The sequence below is a fragment of the Oncorhynchus keta genome, unplaced genomic scaffold (genome assembly GCF_023373465.1).
Source record: "Oncorhynchus keta strain PuntledgeMale-10-30-2019 unplaced genomic scaffold, Oket_V2 Un_scaffold_20017_pilon_pilon, whole genome shotgun sequence".
In the NCBI taxonomy this organism is placed as follows: Eukaryota; Metazoa; Chordata; class Actinopteri; order Salmoniformes; family Salmonidae; genus Oncorhynchus; species Oncorhynchus keta.
In genome coordinates this window covers 96,347-115,528 of record NW_026290852.1, presented here as the reverse complement: position 1 = coordinate 115,528, position 19,182 = coordinate 96,347, and the positions used below count along the sequence as shown (strand labels likewise).

The 19,182-nt window shown below is 53.9% G+C and overlaps 1 protein-coding gene and 2 long non-coding RNA genes across 5 annotated transcripts in view; 1 reads left to right on the top strand and 2 right to left on the bottom strand.

Moving 5' to 3' along the window:
- Positions 1–18,819, bottom strand: part of cenpq (centromere protein Q) — a 34,664-nt gene extending 15,845 nt beyond the window's left edge. The window contains 10 exon segments of the mRNA XM_052514766.1: positions 968–1,005; positions 1,008–1,038; positions 4,688–4,738; positions 4,740–4,773; positions 5,602–5,648; positions 5,818–5,944; positions 13,610–13,678; positions 17,958–18,127; positions 18,224–18,345; positions 18,663–18,819. Coding sequence (XP_052370726.1) covers positions 968–1,005; positions 1,008–1,038; positions 4,688–4,738; positions 4,740–4,773; positions 5,602–5,648; positions 5,818–5,944; positions 13,610–13,678; positions 17,958–18,127; positions 18,224–18,345; positions 18,663–18,780 — 807 coding nt within the window. The 5' untranslated portion in view covers positions 18,781–18,819.
- Positions 6,092–7,762, top strand: LOC127927980 (uncharacterized). 2 transcript variants are annotated; one of them, XR_008129805.1, is made up of 3 exons: positions 6,092–6,106; positions 6,989–7,300; positions 7,614–7,762. It is a non-coding gene; the product is annotated as an uncharacterized LOC127927980 (long non-coding RNA). The 2 variants fall into 2 exon arrangements; XR_008129804.1 differs by having other exon boundaries at positions 6,885–7,300.
- Positions 6,475–7,806, bottom strand: LOC127927979 (uncharacterized). Of its 2 annotated transcripts, XR_008129802.1 has the most exons (4): positions 7,669–7,806; positions 7,422–7,564; positions 6,693–6,796; positions 6,475–6,578 (listed from the first exon to the last, which is right to left on the bottom strand). It is a non-coding gene; the product is annotated as an uncharacterized LOC127927979 (long non-coding RNA). The 2 variants fall into 2 exon arrangements; XR_008129803.1 differs by lacking the exons at positions 6,475–6,578; positions 6,693–6,796 and adding an exon at positions 7,114–7,251 and having other exon boundaries at positions 7,357–7,564.
- Positions 18,820–19,182: the final 363 nt, after the last annotated feature.

Here is a 19,182-nt window from a genome sequence, read left to right as displayed (position 1 = left end):
CATTAAAAATCAGCCGCTTCCAGCTACAATAGTCATTTACAACATTAACAATGTCTACACTGTATTTCTGATCAACTTGATGTTATTTTAATGGAGGGGCAAAGTGCTTTGCTTTCAAAAACAAGGACATTTTTAAGTGACCCCAAACTTAACCGGTCGTGTTTCTGTCAAAGACCTCCAGGTTATTCTGAGAGGTTACACCTCCAGGTTACACCTCCAGGTTACACCTCCAGGTTATTCTGAGAGGTTACACCTCCAGGTTACACCTCCAGGTTATTCTGAGAGGTTACACCTCCAGGTTACACCTCCAGGTTATTCTGAGAGGTTACACCTCCAGGTTATTCTGAGAGGTTACACTCCAGGTTACACCTCCAGGTTATTCTGAGAGGTTACACTCCAGGTTACACCTCCAGGTTATTCTGAGAGGTTACACTCCAGGTTACACCTCCAGGTTATTCTGAGAGGTTACACTCCAGGTTACACCTCCAGGTTATTCTGAGAGGTTACACTCCAGGTTACACCTCCAGGTTATTCTGAGAGCTCTTAAATGGAAAACAATCTTCCCTGAAAGAGTCAGCAGAATGTCGTGTCTGGCCACTTCCTCTTCCACAGAACTCAGATCACAGCTGCAATAAAACCACAGCTATGAAAACCTGAAGCTTCACTAGAACTGTTCATGGTTACCAACATGCATGGAAACCTTGTGTGTGTGTGTGTGTGTGTGTGTGTGTGTGTGTGTGTGTGTGTGTGTGTGTGTGTGTGTGTGTGTGTGTGTGTGTGTGTGTGTGTGTGTGTGTATGTGTGTGTGTGTGTGGGGGTATGTGTGTGTGGGTGTGTGTGTGTGTGTGTGTGGGGGTGGGTGTGTGTGGTGGTGTGGGTGGGTGTGTGTGTGGGGGTGGGTGTGTGTGTGGGGGTGTGGTGTGTGTGTGTGTGTGTGTGTGTGTGTGTTGTGTGCTTGCTCGCTGACCTGTAAGGGTCCGTCTTTGCGCTGAGGTACAGGGGGAGACGTAGGACTCCTTGTTCTGACAACTGGAGGATCTGAAACAACATGGAGAAGAGGAGGGGGGGAGAGAGAAGAGGGGGAGGAGGGGGAGAGTAGGGGGAGGAGAGGTAGGGGGAGGAGAGAGTAGGGGGGAGGAGGGTGAGAGTAGAGGGAGAAGAGGAGGGGGGGAGGAGATGAGAGAGTAGTGAGAGAGTAGGGGGAGGAGAGGAGAGAGAGTAGAGGGAGAAGAGGAGGGGGAGGAGATGAGAGAGTAGGGGGAGGAGATGAGGGGAAGAAGGAGAAATAAACAGAAGCACAAACAGAAGACTGAAATGACCTTTGACCAGGGCCTGTTCCCTATATGTGTAGATGTTCCCTATATGTGTATTAGACCAGGCCTGTGTGTTAGGGGCCTGTTCCCTAGGTGTGTGTGATATAGTGTGACCAGTGTTCCCTAGGGGGTGTGTAGAGGGCCTGTTCCCTAGTGTAGACCGTGTGTGTTGTAGAACTCGGGGGAGGGTACAGGGGAGTTGTTCTGATTAACTGGAGGGCCTGAAGAGGAGGGAGGAGGGCCTGTTCCCTAGGAGGAGAGGGCCTGAGTGTAGGGGGAGGAGAGGGCCTGAGTAGGGGGAGGAGATGAGGGACCAGAAGAAGGAGAAATAAACAGAAGCACAAACAGAAGACTGAAATGACCTTTGACCAGGGCCTGTTCCCTATATAGTGTATTAGACCAGGGCCTGTTCCCTATATAGTGTATTAGACCAGGGCCTGTTCCCTATATAGTGTATTAGACCAGGGCCTGTTCCCTATATAGTGTATTAGACCAGGGCCTGTTCCCTATAGTGTATTAGACCAGGGCCTGTTCCCTATATAGTGTATTAGACCAGGGCCTGTTCCCTATAGTGTATTAGACCAGGGCCTGTTCCCTATATAGTGTATTAGACCGGGGCCTGTTCCCTATATAGTGTATTAGACCAGGGCCTGTTCCCTATATAGTGTATTAGACCAGGGCCTGTTCCCTATATAGTGTATTAGACCAGGGCCTGTTCCCTATATAGTGTATTAGACCGGGGCCTGTTCCCTATATAGTGTATTAGACCAGGGCCTGTTCCCTATATAGTGTATTAGACCGGGGCCTGTTCCCTATATAGTGTATTAGACCGGGGCCTGTTCCCTATATAGTGTATTAGACCAGGGCCTGTTCCCTATATAGTGTATTAGACCAGGGCCTGTTCCCTATATAGTGTATTAGACCAGGGTTCCCTATATAGTGTATTAGACCTGTTCCTATATAGTGTATTAGACCAGGGCCTGTTCCCTATATAGTGTATTAGACCAGGGACCTGTTCCCTATAGTGTATTAGACCAGGGCCTGTTCCCTATATAGTATAGTGTATTAGACCAGGGCCTGTTCCCTATATAGTGTATTAGACCAGGGCCTGTTCCCTATATAGTGTATTAGACCAGGGCCTGTTCCCTGTATTAGACCAGGGCCTGTATTAGATTAGACCGGGGCCTGTTCCCTATATAGTGTATTAGACCAGGGCCTGTTCCCTATATAGTGTATTAGACCAGGGCCTGTTCCAGAGCTGTATTAGACCGGCCCTGTTCCCTAAATATTGACAGGGCCTGTTCAATGTGTAAAGAACCAACAATGACCCTATATAGTGTATTAGACCAGGCCTATGCTATTTGACCAGATACCCAAATGCTATGACCCAAATATGGGCTTGTTCCTATTTTCTAGTCCTTCTTACAAAACCAATTACAAAACCTTCTGAATGTGGAGGGAGCCTGTTCCTATACAGTGGGAACAGAACCTGTTCTGAACGAGCTGTGGGAGCTCAGACCAGGGCCTGTTCCAGCTGTGGGAAAGGCCTGAAGACCAGGCTGTTCCTATATAGCTGAAGGCCTACCAGAGCTGCGGAGGAGGACCCAGGCCCTACAGATTACGTGCTGTGGGAAAGGCCTACAGAACGACCCAGCTGTGGGGCCTACAAAGGCTGTGGGAAAGGCTACAGAACGACCCAGCTGTGGGAAAGGCCTACAGAACGACCCAGCTGTGGGAAAGGCCTACCCCCAGCTGTGGGAAAGGCCTACAGAACGACCCAGCTGTGGGAAAGGCCTGTGGAAGGGCCTGAACGGCCCAGCTGTGGGAAAGGCCTACAGAACCTGACCCAGCTGTGGGAAAGGCCTACAGAACGAGACCAGCTGTGGGAAAGGCCTACAGAACGGCCCAGCTGTGGGAAAGGCCTACAGAACGACCCAGCTGTGGAAAGGCCTGCTGTGGGAAAGGCCATACAGAACGACCCAGGCCTGCTGTGGGAAAGGCCTGTTCCCTACAGAACGACCCAGCTGTGGGAAAGGCCCAGCTGCTGGGGAAAGGCCTACAGAACGGCCCAGAAAGGCCAGACAGAACCCAGCTGTGGGAAAGGAACCTGTTCCCAGCTGTGGAAAGGCCAGAACGGCCCAAAGCTGTGTGGAAAGGCCTACAGAACGACCCAGCTGTGGGAAAGGCCTACAGAACGACCCAGCTGTGGGAAAGGCCTACAGAACGACCCAGCTGTGTGGAAAGGCCATACAGAACGACCCAGCTGTGGGAAAGGCCTGTGGGAAAGGCCTAGAACGACCCAGCTGTGGGAAAGGCCAGCTGCTGTGGGAAAGGCCTACAGAACGACCCAGCTGTGGTGGGAAAGGCCTACAGAACGACCCAGCTGTGGGAAAGGCCATACAGAACGCTGTGGGAAAGGCCCAGCTGTGGGAAAACGGCTGTGGGAAAGGCCTACAGAACGACCCAGCTGTGGGAAAGGCCTACAGAACGACCCAGCTGTGGGAAAGGCCTGTGGGAAAGGCAGAACGACCCAGCTGTGGGAAAGGCCTACAGAACGGCCCAGCTGTGGGAAAGGCCAGAACTGCTGTGGGAAAGGCCTACAGAACGACCCAGCTGTGGGAAAGGCCTACAGAACGACCCAGCTGTGGGAAAGGCCTACAGAACGACCCAGCTGTGGGAAAGGCCTACAGAACGACCCAGCTGTGGGAAAGGCCTACAGAACGACCCAGCTGTGGGAAAGGCCTACAGAACGACCCAGCTGTGGGAAAGGCCACAGAACGACCCAGCTGTGGGAAAGGCCTACAGAACGACCCAGCTGTGGGAAAGGCCTACAGAACGGCCCAGCTGTGGAAAGGCCCAGCTGTGGGAAAGGCCTACAGAACGACCCAGCTGTGGGAAAGGCCTACAGAACGACCCAGCTGTGGGAAAGGCCTACAGAACGACCCAGCTGTGGGAAAGGCCTACAGAACGACCCAGCTGTGGGAAAGGCCTACAGAACGACCCAGCTGTGGGAAAGGCCTGTGGGAAAGGCAGAACGACCCAGCTGTGGGAAAGGCCCAGCTGTGGGAAAGGCCTACAGAACGACCCAGCTGTGGGAAAGGCCTACAGAACGACCCAGCTGTGGGAAAGGCCTACAGAACGACCCAGCTGTGGGAAAGCTGTGGGAAAGGCCTAGAACGACCCAGCTGGGAAAGGCCTACAGAACGACCCAGCTGTGGGAAAGGCCTACAGAACGACCCAGCTGTGGGAAGAGGCCCTACAGAACGACCCAGCTGTGGGAAAGGCCTACAGAACGACCAAGCTGTGGGAAAGCCATACAGAACGACCCAGCTATGAGATATTTGAAGTAGTATTTGTACCCAGGTCTGGCTTACCTGCTGGTTACTCTCCTCCTGCTGCTCCAGCTGTGTTGTCTGAGACCCAGCTGTTAAAACAGTGGTGCTCCAGGAAAGTCTCTCTCCTTCTCCAGCTGTTCTAGAGAGCCCACCACAGCACCCAGCTGAGCCTGGACACACAGGCCAGCAACATCAGACGAGATAACCACACACACAGCTCCTTCTCTAGCTGTTCTAGAGAGCCCACCACAGCACCCAGCTGAGCCTGGACACACAGGAGCAACATCAGACGAAAGATAACCACACACACCTACTCCTTCTCAGAACGACCCAGCTGTTCTAGAGAGCCCACCACAGCACCCAGCTGAGCCTGTGGGAAAGGCCCACACACAGGACCCAGCTGTGGGAGCAACATCAGGCAAGATAACCACACACAGCTGTGGGAAAGTTGTGGGAAAGGCCACAGCACCCAGCTGAAAGCCTGGACTGGTGCCTTCTCTAGCTGTTCTAGAGAGCCCACCACAGCACCCAGCTGAGCCTGGACACACAGGAGCAACATCAGACGAGATAACCACACACACACACTCCTTCTCTAGCTGTTCTAGAGAGCCCACCACAGCACCCAGCTGAGCCTGGACACACAGGAGCAACATCAGACGAGATAACCACACACACACTCCTTCTCTAGCTGTTCTAGAGAGCCCACCACAGCACCCAGCTGAGCCTGGACACACAGGAGCAACATCAGACGAGATAACCACACACACACTCCTTCTCTAGCTGTTCTAGAGAGCCCACCACAGCACCCAGCTGAGCCTGGACACACAGGAGCAACATCAGACGAGATAACCACACACACACTCCTTCTCCAGCTGTTCTAGAGAGCCCACCACAGCACCCAGCTGCGCCTGGACACACAGGAGCAACATCAGACGAGATAACCACACACACACTCCTTCTCTAGCTGTTCTAGAGAGCCCACCACAGCACCCAGCTGAGCCTGGACACACAGGAGCAACATCAGACAAGATAACCACACACACACACCTCTAGCTGTTCACACCCAGAGAGCCACACACACAGCACACACAGCACACAGAACACACACACACACACACACACACACACACACACACACACACACACACACACCCCTTCCAGTGTCTCACCACCAGCTTGTTGAGGATCTTCTTGCCAACGGCTGACTTCCTAGTCTCTTCCTGGTGTTGACGGGAAGAATGACTCATTTCCTGTTTCTGAATTGGGACTGACAGTTGAGCCAGTTTAGACAGGAACCTGGAACCAGAATACAGTCAGCGTGGTTAGCCAAGAAAGACATCTTGCAGTAGGCTCAACACATATACATACACAGAGCATTCAGAAAGTATTCAGAGGACCAAGTACCCCACCTGCCACGCTGGTCCTCAACAGGGAGGAGGTCACAGACCTGGCCGTGAGGTGCCAGGACAACATCAGGACAACAACCTCTCTTACTGGCCCAACCATCTCCTACAGAACACACAGCTGTGGGAAAGGCCATACACAACACCAAGCTGTGGGAAAGCCATACAGAACACCTATGAGATATTTGAAGTAGTATTTGTACCCAGGTCTGGCTTACACAGTAGTTGTCTGAGGTTAAAACAGTGGTGCTCCAGGGAGTCAGCTGTTCTAGAGAGCACCACAGCACCCAGCTGAGCCTGACACAAGAGCAACATCAGACGAGATAACCACACACACACACCCTAACCACTAGGCTACCTGCCACGCTGATCCTCAACAGGAGGAGGTCACAGACCTGGCCGTGTTTGCCAGGACAACAACAACTCTTGGTTACTGGCCCAACCCTCTAACCACTAGGCTACCTGCCACGCTGATCCTCAACAGGGAGGAGGTCACAGACCTGGCCGTGAGGTGCCAGGACAACAACCTCTTGGTTACTGGCCCAACCCTCTAACCACACACTCCTTCCAGGCTACCTGCCACGCAGATCCTCAACAGGGAGGAGGTCACAGACCTAGCCGTGAGGTGCCAGGACAACAACCTCTTGGTTACTGGCCCAACCCTCTAACCACTAGGCTACCTGCCACGCTGATCCTCAACAGGGAGGAGGTCACAGACCTGGCCGTGAGGTGCCAGGACAACAACCTCTTGGTTACTGGCCCAACCCTCTATCCACTAGGCTACCTGCCACGCAGATCCTCAACAGGGAGGAGGTCACAGACCTGGCCGTGAGGTGCCAGGACAACAACCTCTCGGTTACTGGCCCAACCCTCTAACCACTAGGCTACCTGCCACGCTGATCCTCAACAGGGAGGAGGTCACAGACCTGGCCGTGAGGTGCCAGGACAACAACCTCTCGGTTACTGGCCCAACCCTCTAACCACTAGGCTACCTGCCACGCTGATCCTCAACAGGGAGGAGGTCACAGACCTGGCCGTGAGGTGCCAGGACAACAACCTCTTGGTTACTGGCCCAACCCTCTAACCACTAGGCTACCTGCCACGCTGATCCTCAACAGGGAGGAGGTCACAGACCTGGCCGTGAGGTGCCAGGACAACAACCTCTTGGTTACTGGCCCAACCCTCTAACCACTAGGCTACCTGCCACGCTGATCCTCAACAGGGAGGAGGTCACAGACCTGGCCGTGAGGTGCCAGGACAACAAACCTCTTGGTTACTGGCCCAACCCTCTAACCACTAGGCTACCTGCCACGCTGATCGTCAACAGGGAGGAGGTCACAGACCTGGCCGTGAGGTGCCAGGACAACAACCTCTTGGTTACTGGCCCAACCCTCTAACCACTAGGCTACCTGCCACGCTGATCCTCAACAGGGAGGAGGTCACAGACCTGGCCGTGAGGTGCCAGGACAACAACCTCTTGGTTACTGGCCCAACCCTCTAACCACTAGGCTACCTGCCACGCAGATCCTCAACAGGGAGGAGGTCACAGACCTGGCAGTGAGGTGCCAGGACAACAACCTCTTGGTTACTGGCCCAACCCTCTAACCACTAGGCTACCTGCCACGCTGATCCTCAACAGGGAGGAGGTCACAGACCTGGCCGTGAGGTGCCAGGACAACAACCTCTTGGTTACTGGCCCAACCCTCTAACCACTAGGCTACCTGCCACGCTGATCCTCAACAGGGAGGAGGTCACAGACCTGGCCGTGAGGTGCCAGGACAACAACCTCTTGGTTACTGGCCCAACCCTCTAACCACTAGGCTACCTGCCACGCAGATCCTCAACAGGGAGGAGGTCACAGACCTGGCCGTGAGGTGCCAGCATTAACATCAACAGGACTGAACAGGCCCCCATTAACATCAACAGGACTGAACAGAGGGCCTGTACCCCAGCACACCGACCAGCCTGTACCCCAGCACACCGACCAGCCTGTACCCCAGCACACCGACCAGCCTGTACCCCAGCACACCGACCAGCCTGTACCCCAGCAGGGACCAGCCTGTCGCCCCTGCGCACCGACCAGCCCGTACCCCAGCACACCGCCCAGCCCGTACCCCAGCACACCGACCAGCCCGTACCCCAGCACACCGACCAGCCCGGCACACCGACCAGCCCGTCCCCCGCACACCCGACCAGCCCGTGTACCCCAGCACACCGACCAGCCCGTGTACCCCAGCACACCGACCAGCCTGTCCCCCATTAACCAGCCCGTGTACCCCAGCGCACCGACCAGCCCGTGTACCCCAGCGCACCGACCAGCCCGTGTACCCCAGCGCACCGACCAGCCCGTGTACCCCAGCGCACCGACCAGCCCGTGTACCCCAGCGCACCCATGTACCCCAGCGCACCGACCAGCCCGTACCCCATTACCGACCAGCCCGTGTACCCCAGCGCGCCCGACCAGCCCGTGTACCCCAGCGCGCCGACCAGCCCGTGTACCCTTAACGCGCCGACCAGCCCGTGTACCCCAGCACGGGCCCGTGTACCCCAGCACACCGACCATCCCGTACCCCAGCACACCGACCAGCCCGTACCCCAGCACACCGACCAGCCCAGACCCCAGCACACCAGGAGCCTGTGTACCCCAGCACACCGACCAGCCTGTGTACCCCAGCACGCCGACCAGCCTGTGTACCCCAGCACGCCGACCAGGTTACCCCAGCACGCCGACAGCCCGTGGCCCCAGCACACCAGCCCGTACCCCAGCACGCCGACCAGCCCGTGACCCCAGCACGCCGACCAGCCCGTGTACAGCACGCCCGACCAGCCCGTGTACCCCAGCACGCCCGACCAGCCCGTGCCCCAGCACGCCGACCAGCCCGTGTACCCCAGCACGCCGACCAGCCCCGTTAACCCAGCACGCCGACCAGCCCGTGTACCCCAGCACGCCCGACCAGCCTGTGTACCCAACAGCACGCCCAGCCCGTTACCCCAGCACGCCGACCAGCCTGTAGCACGCCCGACCAGCCTGTGTACCAGACGCCCCCATCCCGTCAACAGACCAGCCCGAGCACACCGACCAGCCCCCACCCCAGCACCCGGCCTGTGTACCCCAGGTGCCCCAGCACACCAACCAGCCCGTGAACAGCACACCGACCAGCCCGGTGTACCCCAGCACACCGACCAGCCCATTAAGCACACCGACCAGCCCGTACCCCAGCACACCGACCAGCCCGTTACCCCAGCACACCGACCAGCCCGTACCCCACACGCCGACCAGCCCGTACCCCCGCACAGCCTGACCAGCCTGTGTACCCCAGCACGCCGACCAGCCTGTGTACCCCAGCACGCCGACCAGCCTGTGTACCCCAGCACGTAACCAGCCTGTGTACCCCAGCACGCCGACCAGCCTGTACCCCAGCACACCGACCAGCCCGTGTACCCCAGCACGCCGACCAGCCTGTGTACCCCAGCACACCGACCAGCCTGTGTACCCCAGCACACAGACCAGCCCGTACCCCAGCACACCGACCAGCCCGTGTACCCCAGCACACCGACCAGCCCGTGTACCCCAGCACACCGACCAGCCCGTGTACCCCAGCACACCGACCAGCCCGTGTACCCCAGCACGCCGACCAGCCCGTGTACCCCAGCACGCCGACCAGCCCGTGTACCCCAGCACGCCGACCAGCCCGTGTACCCCAGCACGCCGACCAGCCCGTGTACCCCAGCACGCCCGACCAGCCCGTGTACCCCAGCACGCCGACCAGCCCGTGTACCCCAGCACGCCGACCAGCCCGTGTACCCCAGCACGCCGACCAGCCCGTGTACCCCAGCACGCCCGACCAGCCCGTGCTACAGCACGCCACCAGCCTGTACCCCAGCACGCCGACCAGCCTGTGTACCCCAGCACACCGACCATCCCGTACCCCAGCACACCGACCAGCCCGTACCCCAGCACACCGACCAGCCCGTACCCCAGCACACCGACCAGCCTGTGTACCCCAGCACACCGACCAGCCTGTGTACCCCAGCACACCGACCAGCCTGTGTACCCCAGCACACCGACCAGCCCGTACCCCAGCACACCGACCAGCCCGTACCCCAGCACACCGACCAGCCCGTACCCCAGCACACCGACCAGCCCGTACCCCAGCACACCGACCAGCCCGTACCCCAGCACACCGACCAGCCCGTACCCCCGCACGCCGACCAGCCTGTGTACCCCAGCACGCCGACCAGCCTGTGTACCCCAGCACGCCGACCAGCCTGTGTACCCCAGCACGTCGACCAGCCTGTGTACCCCAGCACGCCGACCAGCCTGTACCCCAGCACACCGACCAGCCCGTGTACCCCAGCACGCCGACCAGCCTGTGTACCCCAGCACACCGACCAGCCTGTGTACCCCAGCACACAGACCAGCCCGTACCCCAGCACACCGACCAGCCCGTGTACCCCAGCACACCGACCAGCCTGTACCCCAGCACACCGACCAGCCTGTACCCCAGCACACCGACCAGCCTGTACCCCAGCACGCCGACCAGCCTGTACCCCAGCACGCCGACCAGCCTGTACCCCAGCACACCGACAAGCCTGTACCCACGCACACCGACCAGCCCGTACCCCAGCACACCGACCAGCCTGTGTACCCCAGCACACCGACCAGCCTGTGTACCCCAGCACACCGACCAGCCCGTACCCCAGCACACCGACCAGCCTGTGTACCCCAGCACACCGACCAGCCTGTGTACCCCAGCATGCCGACCAGCCCGTACCCCAGCACACCGACCAGCCTGTACCTAGCACACCGACCAGCCTGTCCCCCCGCACACCGACCAGCCCGTGTACCCCAGCACGCCGACCAGCCCGTACCCCAGCACACCGACCAGCCCGTACCCCAGCACGCCGACCAGCCTGTACCCCAGCACGCCGACCAGCCTGTACCCCAGCACACCGACCAGCCTGTACCCCAGCACGCCGACCAGCCTGTACCCCAGCACGCCGACCAGCCTGTACCCCAGCACGCCGACCAACGTGTACCGGTACTCCCTGTATATAGCCTCGTTAATTGTTGTAATTTTCTTGTGTTACTTTTTTCATTTAGTAAATATTTTCTTAACTACTTCTTGAACTGTTGTTGGTTAACGGCTTGTAAGTAAACATTTCACTGTGAGGTCTACTACACATTTACATTACATTTACATTTAAGTCATTTAGCAGACGCTCTTATCCAGAGCGACTTACAAATTGGTGCATACACCTGTTGTATTCAGCGCATGTGACAAATAAAACTATTTGTTCAGAGAAGACTGTTGCTGCACAGAAACCACTACTAAAGGACACCGATAAGAAGAGACTTGCTTGGGCCAAGAAACACGAGCAATGGACATAAGGTCCATTGGTCCTTCTGTAGCTCAGTTGGTAGAGCATGGCGCTTGTAACGCCAGGGTAGTGGGTTCGATTCCCGGGACCACCCATACGTAGAATGTATGTACACATGACTGTAAGTCGCTTTGGATAAAAGCGTCTGCTAAATGGCATATATAAGACCGATGAAAAATCTGTCCTTTGATCTGATGAGTCCAAATTAAGAGATTTTTGGTTCCAACCGTTCGTGTCTTTGTGAGACGCAGAGTAGGTGAACGGATGATCTCCGCATGCGTGGTTCCCACCGTGAAGCATGGAGGTGTTATGGTGTGGGGGTGAACGGATGATCTCAGCATGTGTGTTTCCCACCGTGAAGCATGGAGGAGGAGGTGTTATGGTGTGGGGGTGAACGGATGAACTCCACATGTGTGTTTCCCACCGTGAAGCATGGAGGAGGAGGTGTTATGGTGTGGGGGTGAACGGATGATCTCAGCATGTGTGTTTCCCACCGTGAAGCATGGAGGAGGTGTTATGGTGTGGGGGTGAACGGATGATCTCCGCATGTGTGTTTCCCACCGTGAAGCATGGAGGAGGAGGTGTTATGTTGTGGGCGTGAACGGATGATCTCCACATGTGTTTCCCCACCGTGAAGCATGGAGGAGGAGGTGTTATGGTGTGGAGGTGAACGGATGATCTCTGCATGTGTGTTTCCCACCGTGAAGCATGGAGGAGGAGGTGTTATGGTGAGGGGGTGAACGGATGATCTCCGCATGTGTGTTTCCCACCGTGAAGCATGGAGGAGGAGGTGTTATGGTGTGGGGGTGAACGGATGATCTCCGCATGTGTGTTTCCCACCGTGAAGCATGGAGGAGGAGGTGTTATGGTGTGGAGGTGAACGGATGATCTCCGCATGTGTGTTTCCCACCGTGAAGCATGGAGGAGGAGGTGTTATGGTGTGGGGGTGAACGGATGATCTCCGCATGTGTGTTTCCCACCGTGAAGCATGGAGGAGGAGGTGTTATGTTGTGGGGGTGAACGGATGATCTCTGCATGTGTTTCCCACCGTGAAGCATGGAGGAGGAGGTGTTATGGTGTGGAGGTGAACGGATGATCTCCGCATGTGTGTTTCCCACCGTGAAGCATGGAGGAGGAGGTGTTATGTTGTGGGGGGTGAACGGATGATCTCCGCATGTGTGTTTCCCACCGTGAAGCATGGAGGGGGAGGTGTGATGGTGAACAGATGATCTCCGCATGTGTGGTTCCCACCGTGAAGCATGGAGGAGGAGGTGTTATGGTGTGGGGGTGAACGGATGATCTCCACATGTGTGTTTCCCACCGTGAAGCACGGAGGAGGAGGTGTTATGGTGTGGGGGTGAACGGATGATCTCCACATGTGTGGTTCCCACCGTGAAGCATGGAGGAGGAGGTTTGATGGTGCTTTGCTGGTGACACTGTCTGTGATTTATTTAGAATTCAAGTCATACTTAACTAGCATGGCTACCACAGCATACTGCAGCGATACGCCATCCCATCTGGTTTGCGCTTAGTGGGACTTCCATTCGTTTCTCAACAGGACAATGACCTAAAACACCTCCAGGCTGTGTAAAGGACTATTTGACCAAGAAGTAGAGTGATGGAGTGCTGCATTAGATGACCTGGTTTCCACAATCCCCTGACCTCGACCCAATTGAGATGGTTTGGAATGAGTTGGACCTCAGAGTGAAATAAAAGCAGCCAACAAGTGCTCAGCATATGTGGGAACTCCTTCAAGGCTGTTGGAAAAGCATTCCAGGTGAAGCTGGTTGAGAGAAGGCCAAGAGTGTTGCAAAGCTGTCATCAAGGCAAAGGGTGGCTACGTGGAAGAATCTCAAATATAAAATCGATTTTGATTTGTTTAATACTTTTCTGGTTACTACATGACTCCATATGTGTTATTTCATAGTGTTGATGTCTTCACTATTATTCTACAATGTTGAAAATAGTAAAAATAAAGATAAACTAGTACACATAAAGAAACTCTGGAAGGTGGTGTGTCCAAACTTTTGACTGGTCCTGTATATGAAAATAATCCAGTATTTTGGGTGACATAAGTGCATCTATTGAGGGGCTTGTCCCACAGCACAGGGCTCGGCGACACTGATCATAGCAGGTCCACTGTCCCCAGTCCTACACCGAGTACTGATCTTCTCACCTGTTTTTCACAATGTTCAGATGTTTCTGCAATTCCTCTTTGTTCGTCCGTCTTCCGGCCAGAACAGACCTGAGGGAGCGAGGAAAGGAGAGAGGAAGGACGGAGGGAGGGAGACAAGGAGAGAGGAAGGACGGAGGGAGAAACAGAGAGAGGGTTACACATGAATCAGTTAGTAACAACAACCCTTAAACCAGGGATATTAAAGAGTCAGTTCACCAGGGGGTCAGGGGTCATTACAGGGCCTCTGTTCTCCTAGACAGATGGGTCAGGGGTCATTACAGGGCCTCTGTTCTCCTAGACAGATGGGTCATTACAGGGCCTCTGTTCTCCTAGACAGATGGGCCATTACAGGGCCTCTGTTCTCCTAGACAGATGGGTCATTACAGGGCCTCTGTTCTCCTAGACAGATGGGTCATTACAGGGCCTCTGTTCTCCTAGACAGATGGGTCATTACAGGGCCTCTGTTCTCCTAGACAGATGGGTCATTACAGGGCCTCTGTTCTCCTAGACAGATGGGTCATTACAGGGCCTCTGTTCTCCTAGACAGATGGGTCATTACAGGGCCTCTGTTCTCCTAGACAGATGGGTCATTACAGGGCCTCTGTTCTCCTAGACAGATGGGTCATTACAGGGCCTCTGTTCTCCTAGACAGATGGGTCATTACAGGGCCTCTGTTCTCCTAGACAGATGGGTCATTACAGGGCCTCTGTTCTCCTAGACAGATGGGTCATTACAGGGCCTCTGTTCTCCTAGACAGATGGGTCATTACAGGGCCTCTGTTCTCCTAGACAGATGGGCCATTACAGGGCCTCTGTTCTCCTAGACAGATGGGTCATTACAGGGCCTCTGTTCTCCTAGACAGATGGGTCATTACAGGGCCTCTGTTCTCCTAGACAGATGGGCCATTACAGGGCCTCTGTTCTCCTAGACAGATGGGCCATTACAGGGCCTCTGTTCTCCTAGACAGATGGGCCATTACAGGGCCTCTGTTCTCCTAGACAGATGGGTCATTACAGGGCCTCTGTTCTCCTAGACAGATGGGCCATTACAGGGCCTCTGTTCTCCTAGACAGATGGGCCATTACAGGGCCTCTGTTCTCCTAGACAGATGGGTCATTACAGGGCCTCTGTTCTCCTAGACAGATGGGACAGGGGTCATTACAGGGCCTCTGTTCTCCTAGACAGATGGGCCATTACAGGGCCTCTGTTCTCCTAGACAGATGGGTCATTACAGAGCCTCTGTTCTCCTAGACAGATGGGTCATTACAGGGCCTCTGTTCTCCTAGACAGATGGGTCATTACAGAGCCTCTGTTCTCCTAGACAGATGAACAGTGGCTGAGATTCACAGTCGACTTCCTGTGAAGTATAGAGTATAGACAGTCAAGAACCATGATGGAGGACGTTACAGTATAGACCGGCCCAGTCAAGAACCATGATGGAGGACGTTACAGTATAGACCGGCCCAGTCAAGAACCATGATGGAGGACGTTACAGTATAGACCGGCCCAGTCAAGAACCATGATGGAGGACGTTACAGTATAGACCGGCCCAGTCAAGAACCATGATGGAGGATGTTACAGTATAGACCGGCCCAGTCAAGAACCATGGAGGATGTTACAGTATAGACCGACCCAGTCAAGAACCATGATGGAGGACGTTACAGTATAGACCGGCCCAGTCAAGAACCATGATGGAGGACGGTACAGTATAGACCGACCCAGTCAAGAACCATGATGGAGGATGTTACAGTATAGACCGGCCCAGTCAAGAACCATGATGGAGGACGGTACAGTATAGACCGGCCCAGTCAAGAACCAGGATGGAGGATGTTACAGTATAGACCGTTCTCCATGATGGAGGATGTTACAGTATAGACCGGCCCAGTCAAGAACCAGGATGGAGGACGTTACAGTATAGACCGGCCCAGTCAAGAACCATGATAGAGGATGTTACAGTATAGACCGACCCAGTCAAGAACCATGGAGGATGTTACAGTATAGACCGGCCCAGTCAAGAACCATAATGAGGACGTTACAGTATAGACCGGCCCAGTCTAAACCATGGAGGATGTTACAGTATAGACCGGCCCAGTCAAGAACCATGATGGAGGACGTTACAGTATAGACCGGCCCAGTCAAGAACCATGATGGAGGACGTTACAGTATAGACTGGCCCAGTCAAGAACCATAATGGAGGACGTTACAGTATAGACCGGCCCAGTCTAAACCATGGAGGATGTTACAGTATAGACCGGCCCAGTCTAAACCATGGAGGATGTTACAGTATAGACCGGCCCAGTCAAGAACCATGATGGAGGACGTTACAGTATAGACCGGCCCAGTCAAGAACCATGATGGAGGACGTTACAGTATAGACCGGCCCAGTCAAGAACCATAATGGAGGACGTTACAGTATAGACCGGCCCAGTCTAAACCATGGAGGATGTTACAGTATAGACCGACCCAGTCAAGAACCATGATGGAGGATGTTACAGTATAGACCGGCCCAGTCAAGAACCATGATGGAGGATGTTACAGTATAGACCGGCCCAGTCAAGAACCATGGAGGATGTTACAGTATAGACCGACCCAGTCAAGAACCATGATGGAGGATGTTACAGTATAGACCGACCCAGTCAAGAACCATGGAGGATGTTACAGTATAGACCGGCCCAGTCAAGAACCATGATGGAGGACGGTACAGTATAGACCGGCCCAGTCAAGAACCATGATGGAGGATATTACAGTATAGACCGGCCCAGTCAAGAACCATGGAGGATGTTACAGTATAGACCGGCCCAGTCAAGAACCATGATGGAGGACGGTACAGTATAGACCGGCCCAGTCAAGAACCATGATGGAGGATGTTACAGTATAGACCGGCCCAGTCAAGAACCATGATGGAGGACGTTACAGTATAGACCGGCCCAGTCAAGAACCATGATGGAGGATGTTACAGTATAGACCGGCCCAGTCAAGAACCATGATGGAGGACGTTACAGTATAGACCGGCCCAGTCAAGAACCATGATGGAGGATGTTACAGTATAGACCGGCCCAGTCAAGAACCATGATGGAGGATGTTACAGTATAGACCGGCCCAGTCAAGAACCATGGTGGAGGATGTTACAGTATAGACCGGCCCAGTCAAGAACCATGATGGAGGACGTTACAGTATAGACCGACCAGTCAAGAACCATGGAGGATGTTACAGTATAGACCGGCCCAGTCAAGAACCATGATGGAGGACGGTACAGTATAGACCGACCCAGTCAAGAACCATGATGGAGGATGTTACAGTATAGACCGGCCCAGTCAAGAACCATGATGGAGGATGTTACAGTATAGACCGGCCCAGTCAAGAACCATGATGGAGGATGTTACAGTATAGACCGGCCCAGTCAAGAACCATGATGGAGGATGTTACCATCAAGAACCATGGAGGATGTTACAGTATAGACCGGCCCAGTCAAGAACCATGATGGAGGGCGTTACAGTATAGACCGACCCAGTCAAGAACCATGATGGAGGATGTTACAGTATAGACCGGCCCAGTCAAGAACCATGATGGAGGATGTTACAGTATAGACCGACCCAGTCAAGAACCATGATGGAGGATGTTACAGTATAGACCGGCCCAGTCAAGAACCATGATGGAGGATGTTACAGTATAGACCAGTCAAGAACCATGATGGAGGATGTTACAGTATAGACCGCCCAGTCAAGAACCATGATGGAGGACGTTACAGTATAGACCGGCCCAGTCAAGAACCATGATGGAGGATGTTACAGTATAGACCGGCCCAGTCAAGAACCATGATGGAGGACGTTACAGTATAGACCGGCCCAGTCAAGAACCATGATGGAGGACGTTACAGTATAGACCGGCCCAGTCAAGAACCATGATGGAGGATGTTACAGTATAGACCGGCCCAGTCAAGAACCATGATGGAGGACGTTACAGTATAGACCGGCCCAGTCAAGAACCATGATGGAGGACGTTACAGTATAGACCGGCCCAGTCAAGAACCATGATGGAGGATGGTACAGTATAGACCGACCCAGTCAAGAACCATGATGGAGGACGTTACAGTATAGACCGACCCAGTCAAGAACCATAATGAAGGATGTTACTCACAGTATACAGTCCCAGTATGTTGTCTAGAGCCGTAATGGAGGATGTTACTCACAGTATACAGTCCCAGTATGTTGTCTAGAGCCGTAATGGAGGATGTTACTCACAGTATAGACAGTCCCAGTATGTTGTCTAGAGCCGTAATGGAGGATGTTACTCACAGTATAGACAGTCCCAGTATGTTGTCTAGAGCCGTAATGGAGGATGTTACTCACAGTATAGACAGTCCCAGTATGTTGTCTAGAGCCGTAATGGAGGCCTTGGTCAGCGGTTTCCACTTCTCCTGACCTTTCAGCTTCCTGGAACTTGCAACTGTGCCACCTTTCTTCTTCTTCTGTGGTTTTGGCTGAGGGATCTGGCTGCTGGTTCCTGGCTGGGGCTCCTCCTGAAGAGGAGGGTACACGCAGACAGAATGAGGTGATGAAAATCAAAAAGGAGAACCGTATCCTCTCAGAGGTTTAAATCATCAGAACTTTCTCACCTGAGATACTCTCCGTTGACGTGTCTTTATACCGGGTTTATTTGGCTTCTCGCCTGTCTTCTTGCCTTTCGGTGCCTTGGAGGAGGCGCGTTCCGATCCCCGGACAGGCTTCATAATTTTAACTAGGAAAAAGAGACAGACAGCTAATCAAGGCATACACGGGAAAAGTGTGGGGGGGAAAATAACATAGCCGCTAAATACATAATGATATACAATCTGAAAGCTCACTAACATGAGCACCTCCTACACGAAACACGGATGTAGTTTGTTTTGTCAACAGCAGCTAGCGAAATACCTTTTTAAATACAAATAAAAAACATTTTATACACAAGGCGATTTAGAAGAACAGTTTAGAGGTGCAATTTCTCGTTGCAGTTAAGGTCCAATATCGGAGAATAACAATAGTTAAAACACTTCAAACGTTTGTAACTTGACTTACCAGTTTCGCGGTAAATTTCTTGCAAACGTTTGTTTGTACTCATTGCGCATGCGTTATGAGCGACAAGCAGGCCACTCCAGGCGGCCATGATGGAAAGGGCAATGAGGGCACTCCTCATAGAGGATGATAGGGGCCTCTAGTGGCCAAAAAGGACGTATTAGGCAGCGTTCTTCTCCTGAGCACAATTTACAAGTATGGCTCTCTCTGGCCTCTCCATGTTTTACAGGGTCAGTCATAGTAAGTAGTATGATAGGTGTTGTTTTACAGGGTCAGTCATAGTAGTGTGATAGGTGTTGTTTTACAGGGTCAGTCATAGTAGTATGATAGGTGTTGTTTTACAGGGTCAGTCATAGTAGTATGATAGGTGTTGTTTTACAGGGTTAGTCATAGTAGTATGATAGGTGTTTAGCTATATAATATACAGGTTAGATGGGGTTTAGCTATATAATATACTGTTTAGATGGGGTTTAGCTATATAATATACTGGTTAGATGGGGTTTAGCTATATAATATACTGGTT